At 44.0% G+C, this 24,247-nt stretch overlaps 1 protein-coding gene across 10 annotated transcripts in view; it reads right to left on the bottom strand.

Moving 5' to 3' along the window:
- FGD3 (FYVE, RhoGEF and PH domain containing 3) overlaps nt 1–24,247 on the bottom strand; it is a 125,164-nt gene that overhangs the window by 31,404 nt on the left and 69,513 nt on the right. For 9 of the 10 annotated variants that reach the window (XM_064291062.1, XM_064291063.1, XM_064291064.1 and 6 more), the window contains one exon: nt 18,399–18,461. The exons of the other annotated variant lie outside the window; for it this stretch is intronic. In XM_064291062.1, coding sequence (XP_064147132.1) covers nt 18,399–18,461 — 63 coding nt within the window. The remainder of the gene's footprint in view (nt 1–18,398; nt 18,462–24,247) is intronic. 10 annotated transcript variants of the gene reach the window in all.

Below are 24,247 nucleotides of genomic sequence, written 5' to 3' on the forward strand. Positions count from 1 at the left end.
TGTAAAATGGTACAACCACTTTGGAAATCTATCTGGCGTTATCTTAAACAGTTAGAAATAGAACTACCATACAACCCAGAAATCCCACTCCTAGGAATATACCCTAGAGATACAAGAGCCTTCATACAAACAGATATATGCACACACATGTTTATTGCAGCTCTGTTTACAATAGCAAAAAGTTGGAAGCAACCAAGGTGTCCATCAATGGATGAATGGGTAAATAAATTGTGGTATATTCACACAATGGAATACTACGCATCGATAAAGAACAGTGACGAATCTCTGAAACATTTCATAACATGGAGGAACCTGGAAGGCATTATGCTGAGCGAAATGAGTCAGAGGCAAAAGGACAAATATTGTATAAGACCACTATTATAAGATCTTGAGAAATAGTAAACCTGAGAAGAACACATACTTTTGTGGTTACGAGGAGGGGAGGGAGGGAGGGTGGGAGAGGGTTTTTTATTGATTAATCAGTAGATAAGAACTGCTTTAGGTGAAGGGAAAGACAACACTCAATACATGGAAGGTCAGCTCAATTGGACTGGACCAAAAGCAAAGAAGTTTCCGGGATAAAATGAATGCTTCAAAGGTCAGCGGAGCAAGCGCAGGGGTCTGGGGAACAAGGTTTGCGGGGACTTCTAAGTCAGTTGGCAAAATAATTCTATTATGAAATCATTCTGCATCCCACTTTGAAATGTGGCGTCTGGGGTCTTAAATGCTAACAAGCAGCCATCTAAGATGCAGCAATTGGTCTCAACCCACCTGGAGCAAAGGAAAATGAAGAACACCAAGCCCACATGACAACTAAGAGCCCAAGAGACAGAAAGGGCCACATGAACCAGAGACCTACATCATCCTGAGACCAGAAGAACTAGTTGGTGCCCGGCCACAATCGATGACTGCCCTGACAGGGAGCTCAGCAGAGGACCCCTGAGGGAGCAGGAGATCAGTGGGATGCAGACCCCAAATTCTCATAGGAAGACCAAACTTAATGGTCTGACTGAGACTGGAGGAATCCCGGCAGCCATGCTCCCCAGACCTTCAGTTGACACAGGACAGGAACCATCCCCGAAGACAACTCATCAGAAATGAAAGGGACTGGTCAGCGGGTGGGAGAGAGATGCTGATGAAGAGTGAGCTAATTATATCAGGTGGACACTTGAGATTGTGTTGGCAACTCTTGCCTGGAGGGGGGATGGGAGGATAGAGAGAGAGGGAAGCCGGCAAAATTGTCAAGAAAGGAGAGACTGAAAGGGCTGACTCAAGATGGGGAGAGTAAGTGGGAGTAGGGAGTGAGATGTATGTAAACTTATATGTGACAGACTCATTGGATTTGTAAACGTTCACTTGAAGCTTAATAAAAGTTATTATAAAAAAAAAAAAAAAAAGAAGATGGAAGGAGGAGGCAGAGCCAAGATGGCAGAATAGACAGACACTTCGTCGAGCTCTCTTTACAACAAAGACCTGAAAAAACAAGTGAAATGAGTAAATTTTTGACAAGCTGGGAGCCCTGAGCATCAAAGGCAAGCTTAGAAAATGAACTGAGGGGCAGGGGGAGGAAGAGACTGTTCAGAAGCGGAGAGGAGTTACTGGACCTGAATTAATGGTAGCCATCAGGCACCATTCCCAGAGCAGCGGCAGTGGGATGGTACTAGCGTTTCTCCTCAGGGAGAAGCAGCCAGCCACACAGCCTACTCACACCTCTGGAACCTGAGAAGAATGGCGCTCTCGGCAAAAGCTAAGTACTTCCGTATATTTTACCGCTCCCCTCCCCCCTACCCCACCCCCAAGCCGGCTTCAGTGGCTGAATTCTCTGGGCCTGAGACAGGCCCTGTTGAGCACCTAGAGCCATTCTTCTGGCCTTGGAGAAGGAAAAAATTTGCAATTGGGGAAAAGATAATTTGCCAGCTCCACTAACGGGGAGCTCAGGACAGAAGCAGCTCCTATCCAGGCATAAACGGTCCGTGGACTTTGAGCAGCTTTCCCTTCTGCAGGGACTTGTGTGGGCCTATTTCCGGAGAATAGGCCCTTGTTGGCAATCTCCAACCATTTCAGCTGTGCAGTGGAGAGGTGGACGTTTGATGTTTGACATTGTTTGCCTATTAAACAAGGTCCTCACCTACCCACATCAGGGACCTAAGGACTGGTAGCTCCACTCAGGTCACCCAGCCACCCGCGACAGGGACCCAAGGATAACTGGTACCTCCCAGTCCTTACAACCAAAACCTCTGGGTGCCCATGGTCCCTCTGCAGAACCCACCCCCCAGCATGCTCTAGGGGAAAGGGATGCACTTTCCTCAGAGACACTGGGGGGTCAGTTCTCAGCCCCCTGCCTTGTTCAGAGCATGACCCCCTGCTGTAATCAGATACCGGTGCATACACCAATCACCCCCGCCCCCCTAAGGCTGTAGGACAGAGCCTGTACCACACATTGATGATCAGCTACCTGGAAACCTGAGCTGAATTTATACAAGAAAAGTGAATCAACTACTAGACTGATATACCTGATAACAGCTCTAGCCATCTGGGGACAGGACATCAGAGCTCTGAAGGCGAAAATAATCAAGCTAGCTCACTCAAGCAACCCTTTTGGGTATATCAAAACAAAACAAAGCAAGAAGCTACAACACAGTAAGCAAAAATAAACTAACACAGTAACTTAAAGATGGCTTGGAGAAAACAGTCAATATCAAGTCACGTGAAGAAACAGACCATGATCACCTTAACAGGCTCTCAAAACAAAGAATCCAGGGATCTTCTAGAAGAAAGTGCACTACCAGAATAACCAGAGCCAGAATACAAAAGATTAATATACAGAACCCTTCAAGGCATCAGGAAGGAAATGAGGCAATATGCAGAACAAGCCAAGGAACACACAGATAAAGCATCTGAAGAAATTAGAAAGATTATTCAGGAACATAATGAAAAGTTTAATAAGCTGGAAAAATTCATAGACAGCAATCAGAAATTCAGAAGATTAACAATAAAATTACAGAATTAGACAACTCATTAGAAAGTCAGAGGAGCAAAACTGAGCAAATAGAAGCTAGAATTTCTGAACTCGAAGATAAATCACTTGGCACTAATATATTTGAAGAAAAATCAGATAAAAGAATTTTAAAAAATGAAGAAAACTTAATAATCATGTGGGACTCTATCAAGAGAAATAACCTACAAGTGATTGGAGTACCAGAACAGGGAGGGATAACAGAAAATACAGAGAAAATTGTTGAAGATTTGTTGGCAGAAAACTTCCCTGATATTGCAAAAGATGAGAAGATATCTATCCAAGATGCTCATCGAACTCCACATAAGGTAGGTCTTAAAAGAAAGTCACCAAGACATATTATAATCAAACTTCCCAAAACCAAAGATAAAGAGACAATTATAAGAGCAGCGAGGGATTAAACGAAAAGTCACCTACAAAGGAGAGCTAATAAGAATAAGCTCGGACCACTCTGCAGAAACCATGCAGGCAAGAAGGCAATGGGATGACGTATTTAAAAAATTGAAGGAAAAAAATTGCCTGCCAAGAATCGTATATCCAGCAAAACTGTCTCTTAAATATGAAGGTGAAATTAAGACATTTCCAGGTAAACACAAGTTGAGGGAATTCGTAAAAAACAAACCAAAACTACAAGGAATACTAAAGGGAGTTCTTTGTTTAGAAAATCAATAATATCAGGTGTCAACCCAAGACTAGAACACTGGGCAGAGCAACCAGAAGTCAACCCAGACAGGGAAATCCAAAAAAACAAAGCAAGATTATAAAAAAAAGAAGCCCAAAACAGGGTAACAGTGAAGTTCTTATATAAAAGAAGACAACATTAAAACAATAAAGAGGGACTAAGAAATGTAATCATACACCTTCCATATGGAGAGGAAGATATGGTGATACAAAGAAATAAAAGTTAGGTTTAAATTTAGAAAAATAGGGGTAAATAATAAGGTAACGACAAAGGAGACAAACTATCCTACTTACCAAAATAAAATATGAGAAAAAAATAGAAACTCAGCAGAAACTAAATCAACAACAATGAATATGAGGAAAGGACAATATATAATCTACTCAGCACATAAAATTAAGTGGGAAAAAGAAACTGTCAAGAACACACACAAAAAGACATCCAAATGATAAAACTAAATTCATACCTATCCATAGTTACCCCGAATGTATGTGGACTAAATGCACCAGTAAAGAGACAGAGAGTGGTAGAATGGATTAAAAAACAAGATCCGTCCATATGCTGCCTACAAGAGGCACACCTTAGACTTAGAGACCCGAACAAAAACTCAAAGGATGGAAAAAAATATATCAAGCAAACAACAATCAAAAAAGAGAAGGAGTGGCAAGATTAATTTCTGACAAAATACACTTTAAAATTAAATCTACCACAAAGGATAAAGAAGGACACTATATAATGATTAAAGGGACAATTTACCAGGAAGATATAACCACATTAAATATTTATGCACCCAATGACAGGGCTGCAAGATACTTAAAACAAACTCCGACAGCATGAAGAAGTGAGCAGACAGCTCCACAATTATAGTAGGAGACTTAGACACACCACTTTCGGTGAGGGACAGAATATCTAGTAAGAGCTCAGTAAAGACACGGAAGATCTAAATGCTACAATCAACCAAATTGACCTCATAGATATATACAGAACATTCCACCCAACAGCTGCAAAGTATACTTTCTTTTCTAGTGCACATGGAACATTCTCTAGAAGAGACCACGTATTAGGTCATAAAGCAAGCCTTTGCAGAATCCAAAACATCGAACTATTACAAAGCATCTTCTCAGACCATAAGGCCATAAAAGTGGAAATCAATAACAGAAAAAGCTGGGAGAAGAAATCAAATACTTGGAAACTGAACAATACCCTGCTCAAAAAAACACTGGATTATAGAAGACATTGAGCATGGAATAAAGAAATTCATAGAATGCAACGAGAATGAAAACACTTCCTATCAGAACCTTTGGGACACAGCAAAAGTAGTGCTCAGAGGTCAATTTCTATCAATAAATGCACACATACAAAAAGAAGAAAGGGCCAAAATCAAAGAACTGTCCCTACAATGAACAAACAGAAAGAGAGCAACAAAAGAAACCCTCAGGCACCAGAAGAAACAAATAATAAAAATTAGAGGAGAACTAAATGAAATAGAAAACAGAAAAACAATTGAAAGAATTAACAAGACCAAAGGCTGGTTCTTTGAAAATATCAACAGAATTGATAAACCATTGGCCAAACTGAAAAAGAAAAACAGAAGAGGAAGCAAATACCCTGAATAAGAAATGATATGGGTGATATTACAACAGACCCAACTGAAATTAAAAGAATAATATCAGATTACTATGAAAAATTGTAGTCTAACAAATTTGAAAACCTAGTAGAAATGGATGATTTCCTAGAAACACACTACCTACCTAAACTAACACAAACAGAGGTAGAACAACTAAAAAGACCCATAACAAAAGAAGAGGTTGAAAAGGTAATCAAAAAACTCCCAACAAAAAAAAGCCCTGGCCCGGATGGCTTCACTGCAGAGTTCTACCAAACTTTCAGAGAAAAGTTAAAACCACTACTACTGAAGGTATTTCTGAGCATAGAAAAGGACAGAATACTCCTAAACTCATTCTATGAAGCCACCATATCCTTGATACCAAAACCAGGTAAAGACACCACAAAAAAAGAAAATTACAGACCTATATCCCTCATGAATTTAGATGCAAAAATCCTCGACAAAACTCTAGCCAATAGAATTCAACAATATACCAAAAAAATAATTCACCATGACCAAATGGGATTCATACCAGGTACGCAGGCATGGTTCAACATTAGAAAAACAGTTAATGTAATCCATCACATAAATAAAACAAAAGACAAGAAACACATGATTTTATCAATTGATGCAGAAAAGGCATTTGACAAAGTTCAACACCCATTCATGATAAAAACTCTCAGCACAATAGGAATAGAAGGAAAATTCCTCAGCATAATAAAGGGCATTTATACAAAGCCAACAGCCAACATCACCCTAAATGGAGAAAGCCTGAAAGCCATTTCCCTTGAGAACGGGAACCAGACAAGCATGCCCTTTATCGCCACTCTTATTCAACATTGTGCTGGAGATCCTAGCGAGGGCAATTAGGCTAGATAAGGAAATAAAGCGTATCCAGATGGGCAAGGAAGAAGTAAAATTATCTCTATTTTCAGACAACATGATCTTATATACCGAAAACCCTAAGGACTCCTCAAGAAAACTACTGAAACTAATAGAAGAGTTCAGCAGAGTATCAGGATACAAGATAAACATACAAAAAACAGTTGGATTCCTCTACACCAACAAAAAGAACATTGAAGAGGAAATCACCAAAAAAAAAAACCACAGAGTAGCCCCAAGCAGATAAAATAATTGGGAATAAAACTTACCAGAGATTTAAAAGACTTATACAAAGAAAACTACAGTACACTTCTGCAAGAAACCAAAAGAGATCTACATAAGTGGAAAAACATACCTTGCTCGTGGATAGGAAGACTTAACGTTATAAAAATATCTATTCTACCAAAAGCCATCTATAGATACAATGCAATTCCGATCCAAATCCCAAAGACTTTCTTTAAGGAGATGGGGAAACAAATCACCAACTTCGTATGGAAGGGAAAGAAGCCCTGGATAAGTAAAGCATTACTGAAAAAGAAGAACAAAGTGGGAGGCCTTACTCTTCCTGATTTTAGAACCTATTATACCACCACAGTAGTCAAAACAGCCTGGTACTGGTATAACAACAGATACATAGACCAATGGAACAGAATTGAGAATCCAGACATAAATCCATCCAATATGAGCAGTTAATATTTGATAAAGGCCCCAAAACAGTTAAATGGGGAAAAGACAGTCTTTTTTAACAAATGGTGCTTGCATAACTGGATATCCATCTGCAAAAAAATGAAAGAAGACCCATACCTCACTCCATGCACAAAAACTAGCTCAAAATGGATCAAAGACCTAAACATAAAATCTAAAACGATAAAGATCATGGAAGAAAAAATAGGGACAACGTTAGGAGCCCTAATACATGGCATAAACAGTGTATAAAACATTATTAAGAATGCAGAAGAAAAACTAGATAACTGGGAGCTCCTAAAAATCGAACACCTATGCTCATCCAAAGACTTCACCAAAAGAGTAAAAAGACTACCTACATACTGGGAAAAAGTTTTTAGCTATGACATTTCCAGTCAGCGCCTGATCTCTAAAATCTACATAATACTGCAAAAACTCAACTACGAAAAGACAAATAACCCAATTAAAAAATGGGCAAAAGATATGAACAGACACTTCACTAAAGAAGACATTCAGGTAGCTAACAGATATATGAGGAAATGTTCAGGATCATTAGCCATTAGAGAAATGCAGATCAAAACTACAATGAGATTTCATCTCACTCCAACAAGGCCGGCATTAATCCAAAAAACACATAATAATAAATGTTGGAGAGGTTGTGGAGAGATTGGAACACTTCTACACTGCTGGTGGGAATGTCAAATGGTATAACCACTTTGGAAATTGATTTGGCGCTTCCTTAAAAAGCTAGAAATAGAATTACCATACAATCCAGCAATCCCACTCCTTGGAATATATCCTAGAGAAATAAGAGCCTTTACATGAACAGATATATGCACACCCATGTTTATTGCAGCACTGTTTACAATAGCAAAAACATGGAAGCAACCAAGATGCCCATCAATGGATGAATGGATAAATAAATTACGGTATATTTACACAATGGAATACTACATATCAATAAGAACAGTGATGAATCTGTGAAACATTTCATAACATGGAGGAACCTGGAAGGCATTATGCTGAGTGAAATGAGTCAGTTGCAAAAGGACAAATATTGTATGAGACCACTATTACAAGAACTGGAGAAATAGTTTAAACAAAGAAGAAAACATTCTTTTGTGGTTACCAGAGGTGGGAGGAAGGGAGGGTGGGAGAGGGCCATTCACTAATTAGATAGTAGATAAGAACTACTTTAGGTGAAGGGAGAGACAGCACAGAATACAGGGGAGGTCAGCACAACTGGACTAAACCAAAAGCAAAGAAGTTTCCTGAATAAACTGAATGCTTCAAAGGCCAGCGTAGCAGGGGCAGGGGCTTGGGGACCATGGTTTCAGGGGACATCTAAGTCAATTGGCATAATAAAATCTATTAAGAAAACATTCTGCATCCCTCTTTGAAGAGTGGCGTCTGGGGTCTTAAATGCTAGCAAGCAGCCATCTAAGGTGCATCAGTGAGTCTCAACCCACCTGGATCAAAGGAGAATGAAGAACACCAAGGACACAAGGTAATTACGAGCCCAAGAGACAGAAAGGGCCACATGAACCAGCGACTACATCATCCTGAGACCAGAAGAACTAGGTGGTGCCCAGCCACAACCAATGACTGCCCTGACAGGGAACACAACAGAGATCCCCTGAAGGATCAGGAGATCAGTGGGATGCAGACCCCAAATTCTCATAAAAAGACCAGACTTAATGGTCTGACTGAGACTAGAAGGACCCTGATGGTCATGGCCCCCAGACCTTCTGTTGGCACAGGACAGGAACCATTCCCAAAGCCAACACTTCAGACACGGATTGGACTGGACAATGGGTTGGAGAGGGATGCTGGTGAGGAGTGAGCTTCTTGGATCAGGTGGACACTTGAGACTATGTTGGCATCTCCTGCCTGGAGGGGAGATGAGAGGGTAGAGGGGGTTAGAAGCTGATGAAAGGGACACGAAAAGAGAGAGTGGAGGAAGGGAGCGGGCTGTCTCATTAGGGGGAGAGTAGTTGGGAGTGTGTAGCAAGGTGTATATAAGTTTTTGTGTGAGAGACTGACTTGATTTGTAAGCTTTCACTTAAAGCACAATAAAAATTATTTTAAAAATTAATTAAATAAAATGGAAGGAATACACAGTCATTATACCAAAAAGAATTAGTTGATGTTTAACCATTTCAAGGGGTAGCATATGATCAGGAATTGATGGTATTGAAGGAAGAAGTCCAAACTTCACTGAAGGCATTAGCAAAAAACAAAAAAAAACAAGGCTCCAGGAATTGACAAAATATCAATTGACATGTTTCAACAAACGGAGTCTGCGCTGGAAGTGCTCACTCGTCTATACCAAGAAATTTGAAAGACAGCTACCTGGCCAACTGACTGGAAGATATCCATATTTATGCCTATTCCCAAGAAAGGTGATCCAACCAAATGCATAAATTATTAAACAATATCATTAATATCATGCACAAGCAAAATTTTGCTGAGGATCATTCAAAAGCGGCTGCAGCAGTATATTGACAGGGAACTGCCAGAAATTCAGGCCGGATTCAGAAGAGGACGTGGAACCAGAGATATCATTGCTGATGCCAGATGGGTCCTGGCTGAAAGCAGAGAATACCAGAAGGATGTTTACCTGTGTTATATTGACCATGCAAAGGCATTCAACTATGTGGATCATAAGAAATTATGGATAACGTTTGGAAGAATGGAAATTCCAGAACACTTAATTGTGCTCATGAGAAACCTGTACATAGATCAAGGGGCAGTTGTTCAGACAGAACAAGGGAATATTGTGTGGTTTAAAGTCTGGAAAGGTGTGCATCAGAGTTGTATCCTGTATACCTTTCACCAATCTGTATGCTGAGCAAATAATCCAAGAAAATGGACTATATGAAGAAGAACGGGGCATCAGGATTAGAGGAAGACTCATTAACAATCTCCATTACGCAGATTACACGACCTTGCTTGCTGAAAGTGAAGAGGACTTGAAGCACTTACTGATGAAGATCAAAGACCACAGCCTTCAGTATGGATTACACCTCAACATAAAAAAAACAACATAAAGAAAACAAAAATCCTCACAAATGGACCAATAATCCATATCATGACAAATGGAGAGAAGACTGAAGTTGTCAAGAATTTCATTTTACTTGGATCCACAATCAATACCCATGGAAACAGTAGTCAAGAAATCAAAAGACATGTTGCATTGGGCAAATCTGCTGCAAAGAACCTCTCTGAAGTGTTGAAAAGCGAGGATGTTACTGTGACGACTAAGGTGCACCTGACCCAAGCCATATTATTTGCAATCTCATCATATGCATGCGAAAGCTGGACAATAAATAAGGAAGAATGAAGAACTGATGCCTTTGAATTGTGGTGTTGGCAAAGAATATTGAATATACCATGGACTGCCAAAGGATGAACAAATCTGTCTTGGAAGAAGTACGACCAGAACGCTCCTTAGAAGCAAGGGTGGCGAGACTGCGTCTTATATACTTTGGACATGCTGTCAGGAGGGATCAGCCCCTGGAGAAGGACCTTATGCTTGGTAAAGCACAGGGAAAAGTGGAAGACTCTCAATGAGATGGTTTGACACAGCGGCTACTACAATGCATAACTACGATTGTGAGCATGGTGCAGGACCGGGCAATGTTTTGTTCTGTGGTACATAGGGTTGCTATGAGTTGGAACTGACTGGACGGCACCTAACAACAACAACAACAGCAATGAAAAGGTGTTGAGTTATATTGTTAAGAGAAAAAAGCAAATTACAAAATAGCATACAGTAGCATATAATTTTTATGCCAAAAAGGGTATTTACAAGTGTGATGGTTAAGGCAATGTGTCAACTTGACGGGGTCATGGCTTTCAGTGGTTTGGCAATTATGATGTAGTTTAGCAACTGTGTAATGATGTAATCACCTCCTTAATAAGATCTGCTATGAGCCACCAATCAGTTGAAAGGGAGTTTATTTGGGGTGTGGCCTTTATCCAATATAAGTGGACCATCTGGCAAAGTTCACTGGCTTTTGCTCCCTCTGGATCCTCATCTGACCCCTAGTTCTTGGGACTTAAGCTAGCAATTTGTTGGTCTCTGCCAGAGGTCTGCTCTCTGGCTTGCTGACCCTGGGTTTGCCAGCCCCTGCAGCTATGTCAGTCAGGAGAAGCCTCCAGCCTCACCCACAGACTTGGGACTTCCCAGCCTCTACAACAGAGGGAGCCATTTCTTTGATATAAATCTTTCTCTCTTTCTTTATCTGTCTCTTGACCCAGGCCATGGTGTTTTCAATCACCTCATATGCACACAAAAGTTGGACAATAAATAAGGAAGACAGAAGAAGAATTGGCACCTTTGAATTATGGTTTTGGCGACGAATACTGAATATACACCATGAACTGCCAGAAGAACGAACACATCTGTCTTGGAATAAGTACAGCCAGAATGCTCCTTAGAAGTGAGAATCGTGAGACTTCGTCTCACATACTTTGAACATGTTATCTGGAGGGATCACTCCCTGTAGAAGGACATCATGTTTGGAAAAGTAGAAGGTCAGTGAAAAAGAGGAAGACCCTCAACAAGATGGATGGACACAGTGGCTGCAACAATGGGCTCAAGGATAACAACGATCATGAGGATGGCGCAGGACCCGGCAGTGTTTCATTCTGTTGTACATATGTCACTTTGAATCAGAACTGACTCAACAGCACGTAACAACAATGTATATATATATTTCTCTGGTTTTGCTTCTCTAGAGAACCCAGCCTAAGACAACAAGCATTGAAAAGGAGTGGAAGGAAATACACCAAAATGTCTCTGTTGGTTGCTTTTGGGGTAGAAGGATGTTGAGTGACTTTTCTCAACTGAGTGTTTTGTCTGTATTTTTGAAATTGTTTACCAAGAGCATTTTATAAAAGAGGAAGAAAACCAAAAACAAACTTGTTGTTCACCACAACCCTACACAGTGCACCCCCCTGCCCCACATACACCTGAAGGCCCCTGGGCTGCCCACCCCCTCATCCTCTCATCTCATCTAAGACCCCTGGATACAAGTGCCGGGAGGTGGGGCTTGCTGGCTTGCTCCAGGGACACCCACCCCCTGGCCACAGTGACACTGTTAGTTTTTAGCACCCTAGCGCCATCTGAAGCACGGGCTTGTGAGGGGAGCAAAACACAGACCCATGATGTGAGGCCCGCTGGGACTGCGAGTAAGGGGTCAGGCACAGACTCTGGGATCTGAGGCTGGGGACTCAGTCAGGGCCTCCTGTCTGAGCCTAGGTTTCCCTGTCTGATTGTGAGGCAGTGGCAAAGTACGGGGCAAACCGAAGGCTCTCTGCTCTGCCCCTCATCAGTTGTGTGACCCTGGATGGGTCACTTCTCTCTGAGCCTCAGTTTTTTCTTCTGTAAAATGGGAATAAACAGCTCCTCCCCAGATCCTAAACTCACACTGCTGTACATAAAATCTGGGTTTTTTTGGCAGCTTGCTCACACTCTCTCATTTCACAACGGTCTGCCAAGCCTCCAAAAGTGCCCTGTCAGGAAATGAAATAGCTTCCTGCGCTATCGAAAGCCCCCCTCCCCCTACCATTTCCTCTCTCGGGATGGAGGTTTCTGTTGGCAGCAAAGAGCACAGCTAGCTCGTTACAAACTTAAGGTGATTTTAGGAACGCCAAGGATGTTTATTGAACTCCCCAGGATGCCAGAGCCGAGAATACTTATCTCAACATCTATGTGCACGGATGGGGAAACTGAGGCCAGAGACACCGTTCTCCTGTTTGACAGGAGAACATCTTAAATAATGTTAACATTAGTTTGTGAGTGAAATAAAACAAAGTCTGAGATTTGTTTTAAAATATTACTGCAAAAAAAAAAAGTGTGGGGGGGAGGGGACAGAAGAAACAAGGTCAGTGTCAAGTTGAAGTTTCTTGAGACTGGTGGGGGTTGCTTGGGGACTTGCTGTGCCTAATATCTCTACTTTTGTATACAATGTTTTAAAACTTCCTCAATACACAACAGAGAACCCCTGAGGGAGCAGGAGATCAGTGGGATGCAGACCCCAAATTCTCATAAAAAGACCATACTTAATGGTCTGACTGAGACTAGAGGAATCCCAGCGGTCATGGTCCCCAGACCTTCTGTTGGCCCAGGACAGGAACTATCCCCGAAGACAACTCATCAGACATGAAAGGGACTGGACAGTGGGTAGGTGAGAGATGCTGATGAAGAGTGAGCTAATTATATCAGGTGGTCACTTGAGACTGTGTTGGCATCTCCTGTCCGGAGGGGGGATGGGAGGATAGAGAGAGTTGGAAACTGGCAAAATTGTCACGAAAGGAGAGACTGGAAGGGCTGACTCATTAGGGGGAGAGCAAGTGGGACTACGGAGTAAGATGTGTGTAAACTTATATGTGACAGACTGACTTGATTTGTAAACGTTCACTTGAAGCTCAATAAAAGTTAATAAAAAAAAAAAAACTTCCTCAATAAAAAGTAAAAAAAAAAAAAAAAAAAACCAAAATTATTTTTGACATAAACTCTGCAGCTTTTAAGAAGAAATCGGTGGACTTGTTTAAGGGGAAGGCTGGAGCTGGGCTCGGGGTCAGCACAAAGCCTGGCCCTGGCTTCTAGCTGGGTGAACTGTACAGGCCTCCTCCTGCCCCATCCTCATCTGGCAGTGGGGACAAGGAGGTCCCTCCGCAGGGTGCTGGGCACTCGGGACCCAAGGAGGGACTGGCTTCTCCATCAGGACAGGTCTTGAAGCCTCATCATGGCATCAGCCCCTTTATCTACTGAAACCCTTGCTCCTTGAACATGAGATGTCTCGAGAACTTTGGCTCGCCTTTGCGGTTTAAGTAGTTCAGGGTCACAAAGGAGTATCACATTGGCTCCCCTTTGCAGTTTAAGTAGTTCAGGGTCACAGAGGAGTATCACAGACCCGCAGAGCCACATGTTCCCCTGAATGTCACCCCCACCCGGCCTGGTGCCGGCCACTCCTCACACCCTTGCCAAGCACCCGAGCTCTGTGCCCACTCAGGAGTCCTCTCTGGTGGTGACATCTCTCAAGACTGCCAAGGGGAAGGAGGGGGCCGGCTGGGGGAGGCAGGGACAGTGAGAGGAATGAGGAAAGGAGACGGGGTGGGGGGACAACGTTGTGGGGTCTCCTAGGTCCCAGCCAGCCTCAGCCCTCTGTTGCCCTGAGAGTATCACTGCCTTTGGGTGTAGCTGCTTCCCCCATTTTCAGCTGAGGATCCCGAGACCTGAGAGGTGAAGGCCATAGTGGTGGGATGACCTGCCCCTCAGCCCAAAGGCAGCCTGGTGGCTCACTGGACACCCTGGTTTTTGGGAACCAGCTATGGCACCCAGCAGGCTGTGCTGCATGACCTGGTAAAACCAGGGAGGGCCATTGGGTAGGCAGAGGGTGGGAGCAGCCATGCAAATGGGGACAGGTCAAGAGGGACATACCAGCTGACAGGCAGTACACCCAGAGATGTGGGTCCCAGCAGTGCCGAGGATGGCATGGCCAGCTCTGCTCTAACCACGACTGGTCCCCGATACCAAGGCCCAGGTGAATTTACAGGATTTACACAACAGGCAGAGTCCCAGGGTAGTGCAAATGGTTAACACTCAGCTGCTAACCGAAAGGCTGGAGGTTTAAGTCCATGCAGAAGTCCCTTGGAAGAAAGGCTTAGTAATCTACTTCCAAAATACCAGCCACTGAAAACTCCGGGAGTGCAGTCCTACTCTGACACGAACAGGGCTGCCAGGGGTCAGAATCGCCTTGCCGGCCGGTCTGAATCCTTCTAATGAATTATCGAACCTGAGGTTGGCTTGGGAACCCTCGAACTTGCAGCTGGTGTCAGAAGTGAGGGTGGTCTTGGTGACTGTGCCCTCAAAGTCTGTAGTTGGCCTTCTAAACCCTTTACACCACCAAAATCCCAACTCAAGATCAATTTCTCCTCAGGGAGATAAAACAAATGAGAAAAACATGGCCCAGACCCAGGCACACCAACCCCGGGCCTGAGTGGCAGGGATCCTTGGAGGCCCGGGGACAGCTGGTTTTGTTATCGGGTTTGGTATCTGCCAGTGGGATCAGCCTCCAGCTGCCACTGGGGAAGCAAAAGAGGAGGCCTAAATTTGAACTGTAGCCGCAGCACTCAACTGCTGCTTGTCAGGGACACTGGTGGGAGCCCGAGGAAGGCTGCATCCTGGGGAAGAAGGCAAACAGAGAGTGGAGCAGCCTGTGTGGTCCGCCCACAGCAGGGTCCTGCACATCACCTGGCCCAGGTACAGCTCTGAACCTCAGGGACCCCTGGTCACCCTTCCGGTCACATTTCTGCCCGTTCAAGACACTGGGGAGCTTCTCTTTGGTCCTCACAGCAACGCTTATCTCCACTGCCCAGGAAATGTGAGGCTCAGGGAGGATGGGGCCTGCCCAAGACATTGCAGCTGGTGAGAAATGGAGCCAGGACTACATCGCAAACCTGGGTCTTTCTACAGGATTAAACATGTTAAAAAAAGACCTTTCAGGTCCCTTTCAGCTAGAACATTCTCTGATTCAGGCTCCAGAGCCTCTATCTGCCTCTGCCAGGGGACCCCATTCTACACCAGAGGCCCCATGCCATGGGACCTGATGAATCCTCCATCGCACCAGCCCATGCCCCACACCTGCTGCTCTGGCACAGAATGTCCACTCCCTCTGCACCACATTCCCGCTCTCTGTCCTAGCTCACTGGCTCCAGGGAGCCCTCCCCAATCCAGGTGGCACTCACAGCTTCCTACTGCTCTGAGAGTCCCCATCTTCAATGTCCTGTTGGGCTCAGGCTTCTGACGTGCACATTCAGCAAGGGCAGGGGTGGCTGCTCACTGGTCCACTGCCTCTCTGTGCTCACCACGGGGCTGGGATGATGTTGGGCCTCTTGTCAGCTGACAGGCCCTGGTGCCATCCCCACCTCTCCGGATGGCTAGTGGGCCAGGGGACCAGAGCAGAGGCTCCTGGGGTCACTGCACAGAAACCCCAGCTCAGACTCAGTGGTCACCAGTGCGAGGGAGTGCTGTACCCACATGCAGGTGCCAGAGGTCCCCTTGGCACTGACTCGACTTGCTGATGGCAGCACCTTAGGTGTACTATTGCGGGTTTCTCCTGACTGCACAGTCCCCGTGTCCATCTGTGAGACAAGCATAACTGCCTCCACGGCGGGCCGGGTGCTCGAGGTATGGCTCACGTTGGCGTGGGGACAGTCACACTCATGCTGCAAACTGTGTGAGCTCTGCCTCATGAAGCTCCCCAGAGTCTCAGAAAACAGAACACTAAAGCTCCATGCTGTCTGGAGGGCCATCACCCAGGACAGAAAATGCAAACAGGGCTGGGGGCCAACTTATGTGGCAAGCATTTGTCAGTGGCCCCAGGGCAGGTCCTGGGGCCAAGCGGAGGTAAGGGAGGTGGGGTGGGGAGGGGGCAGGGAGGTGGACAGGTGGAAGCTGGACAAGGCCGTAGGTCCCACCTGTGCCTTTCCCTGGGCACTTGTCTGCTCAGCAGCACCCCCCTGCCGAGCAGCTTCTCTGCTTACTGACTTGGTTTTCATCTTAAAATCTCCTTACACTCCATCGAGCCACGTGAAATGCTTCCTACATTCCTAAAAGACTCACGGGTCTCCTCAAGGTCACCCTGTGTCTAGCTCCTGTTCGGGCAGATCCCCGGTGAGGGGAGCAGGGGAAGGGCAAAGACAGGTGCCACCTGGGGCCAGCACCACCTCAGCAGGGCTCACCCTGTGTCCACTCATGTATCCAGGGCATGGGATCAGTGTTTTCTTATAAAAACGTAAGTCACAAAAGCAATGCTTGCTGGCGTGGCCAGTGAGCCAGGAAGATCTGAGAAGGTTTACGAGGCAAAGGAGCTTGGAGCCCAAAGTCCAAGGCTCTAGTTGTGGCCCCCACCACCACCCCCAGGTACAGGGACTGTGGCCAAGTCACCTCTCTGATCCAAGCCCGTTTCCTCACCCATCCAAATTGGAGTGACCACCACAAACCGCAATAACCTAAAGGGGCAATAAATGGAAATTCGCTCCTGGAGCTGGTTGTTAAGTTCACCAGGTCCTGGGGCGTGGTGGAGAGAATGGGAGGGAAGAAAGGAGGGAAGGGGAGAGGAAGAGACAGAGGGAAAAAGGGAGAGAGGAAGAGAGGGAGGGAATTTCAGAGTTGGAGAGAGGTGGGCAGGAGCATGACGGATGGGTGAGGTGGCTTGTAGGAGACATTGTGGGGACTACGCCCCAGAGGTGGCAGCCCAGAGACCCTGGGGACAAGCCCCTGCCTCCGAAGGGAACCCTCTATATACAGGTGGTTCTGTGTCATTTCTCCTGAGCCTGGAGGGCCAAGGGACACACTGTGTGGGCTGAAAGAAGCACCTTCAGGAAGGCAAGCCTGGGGCTCCTTAGCCATTGGTGGCACCAACGAGGAGGCCTGGTGGTTCAGGACCACAGGCCCGGGTCCTGTGCATTCACTGCATGCTGGGAACAGACGTGCAGGGCCGTTTCTAGTCTCCCAAGTGCCCCAGTGCACAGACGAGGCACCAGGGCAGAGGAGGGGCCACGGCCACAGTCACACAGAAATCCTGGAAGGGCAGGGTAGGCAGTTAAGCGCAGGGTTATGGCTAGAGGCCTAGATGGAGTGGGCGCCAGATGGGGCCGGTGAAAGCCAGGGTGCTCACAGCCTCTGTCGCCTCACTGCAGCACGGCCTGCACCTTCCTCGTCCCCCGGCCAGGCCTGGTGCAGCCCCTCTGCCCACCACCAGCTCCTCACAGCCTAAGGTCTCTCCTGGGGCTACTGTGCCCTGCCAAGAGTTGGCACCATGTCCCTTACCATCCAGGGGCAGATTAAACGGTAAGCATGTATGCACCAGTTTACAGTAAGCAAGGTATGCATGGGCTTAACTGTGCTTACTTACTAACCTGGAGGGCTTCACCACATCTTTGTGGTGAAACTCATGTGAAATTCTGCACCCGAGATCACTAAGTAAACACAGTTTAGCCCGTTCTTATTGGGGAATCCGTCCCTGCTACTATCTCACCAAGGCACAGTTCACATGCCACAGAGTACACAAACCCTCCGTGTGCAGCCCAGAGAATGCACCTGCGCTCACAGCTCTGACCAGCACCCACCCAGCTCTGCCAGCGCCAACTCCCTGACCCGTCCCCTGCCATAACTGCTGCTGGGACCTGAGTCCCCATCGCCTGGGTTTCCAGGACCACTTCACAGGCCCAACAGCCAGGGCCCTGAGTCACACAGCTGGGGCCAGCCACATGGTCTCCTGACTCAACAAGGACTGAGGGTCGCTGCCCGGGTGCCCAGCTCGGTCTCTGGGCCGTCCAGCTCTCACAGCTATGTGATGACAACACCATTAAATGCACTTGGTAATTCTCCCACCACCCTGTACACACACACAGCTTGCAAGGAGCTCCACACTGATTACCACCCACACCCTCCAGGTCACGATCTCTCCACACAACAGCTCCAACCCACCCTGCCTAAAGCTGCTGTGGTCACTTACCCTTCCAGCTCCTCTGCTGCCATCGGTCGCCACCATAGGCTCCACAGAGCTGGCACCCATCACCTAGGAAGGGCCACAGACAGTGACATGAGGCTCCCTGGCTGCATGGCTGTATCACAAGCAGCAAAGTGACATCTGCAAACTCTTGGTGTTTCGTCCATGGTGGCAGGATCGGTGAATAAGTAGGTTTACATCATTTGCTATGTGACTTCAGGAAGTTCCATTGTGGGCTGGATTGTATCCCCCAAAAAGATGTGTTCAAGTCCTACCCCCTACCCTGGTACCTGTCTATGTGACCTTGTTTGGAAATAGGGTCTTTGCAGATGTTTTCAAGATGGGGTCATACTGGAGTAGGGCGGGCCCTAAATCCAATGACTGGTGTCCTTATAAGGAGAGGGCAGGGAGGACCACAGACACCCAAGGAAGACAGCTGCAAAGGACGCCGAGGTGAAGTGATGCCACCACAAGCCAAGGAATGCCTGGGGCCACCAGAAGCTTCAAGAGGCAAGGAAGAAGGATTCTCCTGGGAGCCTTTACAGAGAGCATGACACAGCCGACACCCTGAATTGGAACTTGTGGCCTTCAGGACTGAGAGAATTACTTTCTGGTGCTTTAAGCCCTCCCCAGCCTGCTGTGCTTTGTTTCAGGGCAGCCTCAAGAGCTTGAGCTGAGCTCCCTGCTCTCTGGCCTGTCTGTCCCTGAGGCCTCCCCCCAAGAGGGGGCATCTCCTCCTCAGGCCCACCACAAAGTCCGGGGGTGCTGAACAACCCGGGCTCAGGGAGACATCACCCCGTTTCATCTACCTCCACCCTTCACATGGCCTGTGAGGTCTCAGTGCTCCCTGGCCCCTGAGCACAGGAAGGCTCTGAGCTCAGACCCAGGCACGGGAGGAGAGCAGACGCCAGCACACAGCGTGTTCCTGAGTTCTTGTCTGTTGTTCTCTGAAGGAGGAGGTAGTTTTTTGCTTTTTATGTAAATATATACATAACAAGACATTTGCCACTTTAACATTTTTCACATGTACAATTCAGTGACATTAATTATGTTCAACATGCTGTTCAACCATCACCACTATCAGCTTCCAACTCTTTCCATCACCCTAAACAGAAGCTCAGTGTCCCCTAAGCAGCAAGCCCTCTCCCCCTCCCTCCTGCCAGTCCCTGGTAACCACTAATGAGTTTTGGTCTCTCTACATGTGCCTCTCTAGATATTTCATACCAGAGGATCATACAATATTTGTCTCTTTGTGACTGACTTATTTCATTCAGCATGATGTTTTTTCAAGGTTCTTCCATGTTGTCGCATGGGTCAGGACTACATTCCTCCTTATGGCTGAATAATATCCCACTGTATGGATACACCACATTTTGTTTATCCATTCACCTGCTGATGAACATTTAGGCTGTTTCCACCTTTTAGATATTGTGAATACTGATGAAATGAACATCAGTATACTGGAGGCCTGTATCTGTCTTCCTGCTTTCGTTTCTTCAGAGTGCATGCTAGGAGAGAAATTGCTGGATCAGACGGCAATTCTGTGTTTAACTTTTCTGCAGTGGCTGTACCATTTTACAATCCCACAAGAAATGGATGAGGGATTCCATTTCTCTACTCCTCGCCAATACCTGTTGTTGTCCTTTTTTAAAATCATAGCTATCCTAGCGGGCATGAAATAATAGCTAGTTCTGGTTTTGATTTTCATTTCCCTAACGACTAATGACGTGGAACATCTTTCATCTGCTTATTGGCGGTTTGTATTTCTTCTTTGAAAAAAAAAATCTATTCAAGTCCTTTGTCCATTTTCTGTTTGGGTTGTCTTTTTGTTGTTCGGTTGGAGTTCTTTATATATTTTGTATAGTAAACCCTTGTCAGATATATGGTTCTCAAAATTTTTCTCCCAATTTGTAGTTTGTCTCTTCACTTGTTGATAAAGTCTTTTGATGAACAGAAGTTTTTACATTTGATGAGGTTCCATTTATCTATTTTGTCTTTTGTTGCTTGTGTTTTGGTGTCTGTATCTAAGAATGCATTGTTTAAAACTAGGTCACAAAGCATTACTGCTATATTTTGTTCCAGAGTTTATAGTTTTAGTTCTTATATTTAGGTTCTTGATCATTCTGAATCAGTTTCATACATAGTGTGAGGTATGAGTCTAGGTTCATTCTTTTGTTTGTGGAAATCAAGTTGTCCCAGCACCATTTATTAAACAGACTATCTGTTCTGCATTGGATGGACTTAACATCCTTGTTGAAAATCAGTTGACCATAGAAGCACTGGTTTCTGAACTCTCAATTCTATTCCATTGGTATATATGTTTATCATTATACAATACCAGACTATTTTGATTACTATAGCTTTATAATACGTTTCGAGGCCAGGAAGTGTGAGTCCTCCTACTTTGTTCTTTTTGAAGGCTGCTTTGGCTATTTGGGGCCCCTTTCAGTTCCATATGAATCTGAGGATTGGCTTTTCAATTTCTGCAAAGAAGGCTGTTGGAAATTTGATGAACATTGTGTTGAATCTATAGACTGCTTTAGGTAGAACTGACAACTTAACAATATTAAGTCTTCCAATCCCTGAGCACAGAAAGTCCTTCCATTTATTTAGGTCTTCTTCTAGGTCATCTTTCAGTCATATTTTATAGTTTTCAGTGTACAAGTCTTTCACTTCTTTGGCTAAATCTATTCCTGGGTATTTTATTCTTTTAGATGTTATCGTAAATGGAATTGTTTCCTTAATTTTCTTCTCAGGTTGCTCATTGCTGATGTATAAAAACCAGACTGATTTTTGTGTGTTGACCTGGTATCCTGCCGCTTTGATATATACATTTATAAGCCCTAGTAGCTTTCTTGTGGATTCTTTGGGGTCTTCTATATATAGAGAATCATGTTGCCTAAGAAAAGGGATTGTTTTATACCTTCCTTCTTTTTATTTTTAATAATATTTTACTGTATTTTCAGTGAAGGTTTACGCAGAAGTTTAGGTTCCCATTCAACAATTTCTACGCAAATTATTCAGTGACATGGGTTAAATTCTTCACAATGCATGAGCATTCTCATTATTTCCATTCTGGTTGTCTCATCTCCATTAATCTAGTTTCCCTGCCCCCCTATATTCTCACCTTTGTTTTAAAGAAATTATTGACCATTTGGTCTCATATTGGTGATTTTTTAAAGGAGCACAGTACTTACGGGGGATATTCATTATTTTGTGAGCCAATCTGTTATTTAGCTACAAGGTGAGCTAAGGAGTTAGTTCTAGTTTATGGTTCGAAACGTATCTCAGGGTAATAGTCTCAGGGAGTCCTCCAGTCTTAGCCAATCCAAAAAGGTCGTTTTTTTTTTTTTTAGGAATTTGAGGTTCTGCTCCCCATTTTTCTTCCATTCTATAGGGGCCCATCTATTGTGACCCTGATTAGAATGGTTGGTAGTGGTAGCTGGGCACCATCTAGTTCTTCTGGTCTCAGGGTAAATGAGGCCATCTTTCACGTAGACTATTAGTGCTATAAACTAGTTTCTTCTTCAGGTCTTTGGTTTTCTTCTTTCTCTTTTGCTCTGGACAAGTAGAAACCAATAATTGTATCTTAGATGGCTGGGCACAAGCTTTTAAGATCTCAGACACTACACATAAAATTAGGATGTAGAGCATAAACTTTATGAACTATATTATGCCAATTGACTAACGTGTTCCACAAGACTATGGTCCTAATCCTTCAAACCCGGAAAACCAATCCTGTGAGACATTTGGTTGAGTCTAAGTAGTATCTGTAACTGTGCCCCCTATATCCTTTATTATATATATACACACACGTACATGCATATATATATGCATAAACCTATATATACACACACTTATACTCACATATACATACCTATAAACACACATGCCTACATACATACATATATGCCTACACACATATTTTTGGTTGTTTTTGCTGTTGCTTCAAAATTATATATGCCATAGCAATTACCAACAGGTCTTTTTTCTTGTGTACATTTTAGTGACATCACTTACCTTCATCAGGTTATGTGCACTTCACCCTCATTCAGTTTTACCTTTCCTAACACCAAAAATACCAAGTGTCTACTATCTAGAGAATGAATCTTCCTTTCCCCCATTCCTGGTAACCACTAAGGAATGTTAGTTTCTGTATATTTACCTGTTCATGTCATTTCATAAACAGAACATGCAATATTTGTTTTTTTGTATGTGCGTGTGGTTGAATTACCAGGTTCATCCATGTTCCAAGATGTTTCATGCACTCATTTTTCTTTATCGCTGAGTAGTATTTCATTGTACGTATGCACCACATTTTACTTACTCTTTCCATTGATGGGCACTTAGGTTGTTCCCATCTTTCTGCTATTGTGTATAATGCTGTGATGAACATATATGTGCACGTTTCTGTTCGTGTCACTTCTATTAGATCCTTAGGATATATATAAAAAAAAACTTAAGAGTAAAATTGCTGGGTTTAATTGTAGCTCTACCTCTATTGTTTTGAGGAACCACCAGACTGATTTCCACGATGGCTGTACAATTTTGCATTCCCACCAGCAATGGATGAGGGTTTCAATTTCTCCACATCCCCTGCAACACTAGCTATTTTCCTTTTTTTAATCTTAGCCATCCTAGTGGGAACAAAATGGTATCTCATCGTGGTTTTGATTTGCATTTCTCTGATGGCCAATGACATTGAACACCTTTTCACGTACCTGTTGGCCATTCGAATAGTATTCTCTTTGGCGAAGTGTCTGTTCATGTCCTTTGCCCAGTTTTTGATTGGGTTGTTTGTCGTTTTGTTGTTAAGTTATAGAATTTTCCTATATACTTTAGATACTAGACTGTTATTGGTTACATTCCCAAAGATGTTTTTCCCAGTCTGTAGGTTGTCTCTCTACTCTTTTGATAAAGTCTTTTGATGAACATAAGTATTTAACTTTTATGCAGTCCCAGTTATCTATTTTGTTTTCTGTTGGTCATGCAATTGTTGTTGTGTTTGATAATTTATCATTGAAAAAAATTAGGTCCCAAAGCCTTGCTTCCATGTTTTCTTTCGAGAACTTTATGGTTTTAGATTTAAATTTCCGTCTTTGATCCATTTTGAATTAGTTTTTGCATATGGTGTGAAGTGTGGCTCTTGTTTCATTTTTCTGAATGTGGAAATCTAGTTTTGCCAGTACCATTTGTCGAAGAGACTGTTCCTTCCCCCCTTGAATGAATTTGGCTTCCTTGTCAAAAATCAGTTGACCATAGATGTTTGGATTTATTTCTGAATTTTCAATTCTATTCTTTGGTCTATGTGTCTATCGTTAAATCAGTACCAGGCTGTTTGCTGTGTAATATGTTTTGAAGTCAGGAAGTGTGAGGCTTCCTACTTTGTTCCTCTTTTTCAAAATTGCTTTGGCTACTTGGAGTCTCTTGTGTTTCTATATTAAGCTGAGGACTAGTTTTTCCTTTTCTGTAAAGAATGCTGTTGGATTTTTGATCAGGATTGCATTGTATCTGTCGATCACTTTGGGTAGTATTGATATCTTGACTATATTAAGTCTTCCAATCCATGAGCACGGAATGTCTTCCCATCTATTTAGGCCTTCTTTAAACTCTTTCAGCAATGTTTTATAATTTTCATTGCATAGGTCTTTCACGTCCCTGGATAAATTTATTCCTAGATATTTTATTCCCTTAGACGCTGTTGTAAATGGAGTTGTTTTCTTAATCTCTTTTTCAGATTTCTCATTGCTGGTGTTTAGAAACCCAGTTGAATTTTTTGTGTTGACCTTATATATACTTTACTAAATTCTTCTATTAGTTCTAGAAACTTTTTAGTAGATTCTTTGTGATTTTCT

This window comes from Loxodonta africana, chromosome 9 (genome assembly GCF_030014295.1).
Source record: "Loxodonta africana isolate mLoxAfr1 chromosome 9, mLoxAfr1.hap2, whole genome shotgun sequence".
Taxonomy (NCBI): Eukaryota; Metazoa; Chordata; class Mammalia; order Proboscidea; family Elephantidae; genus Loxodonta; species Loxodonta africana.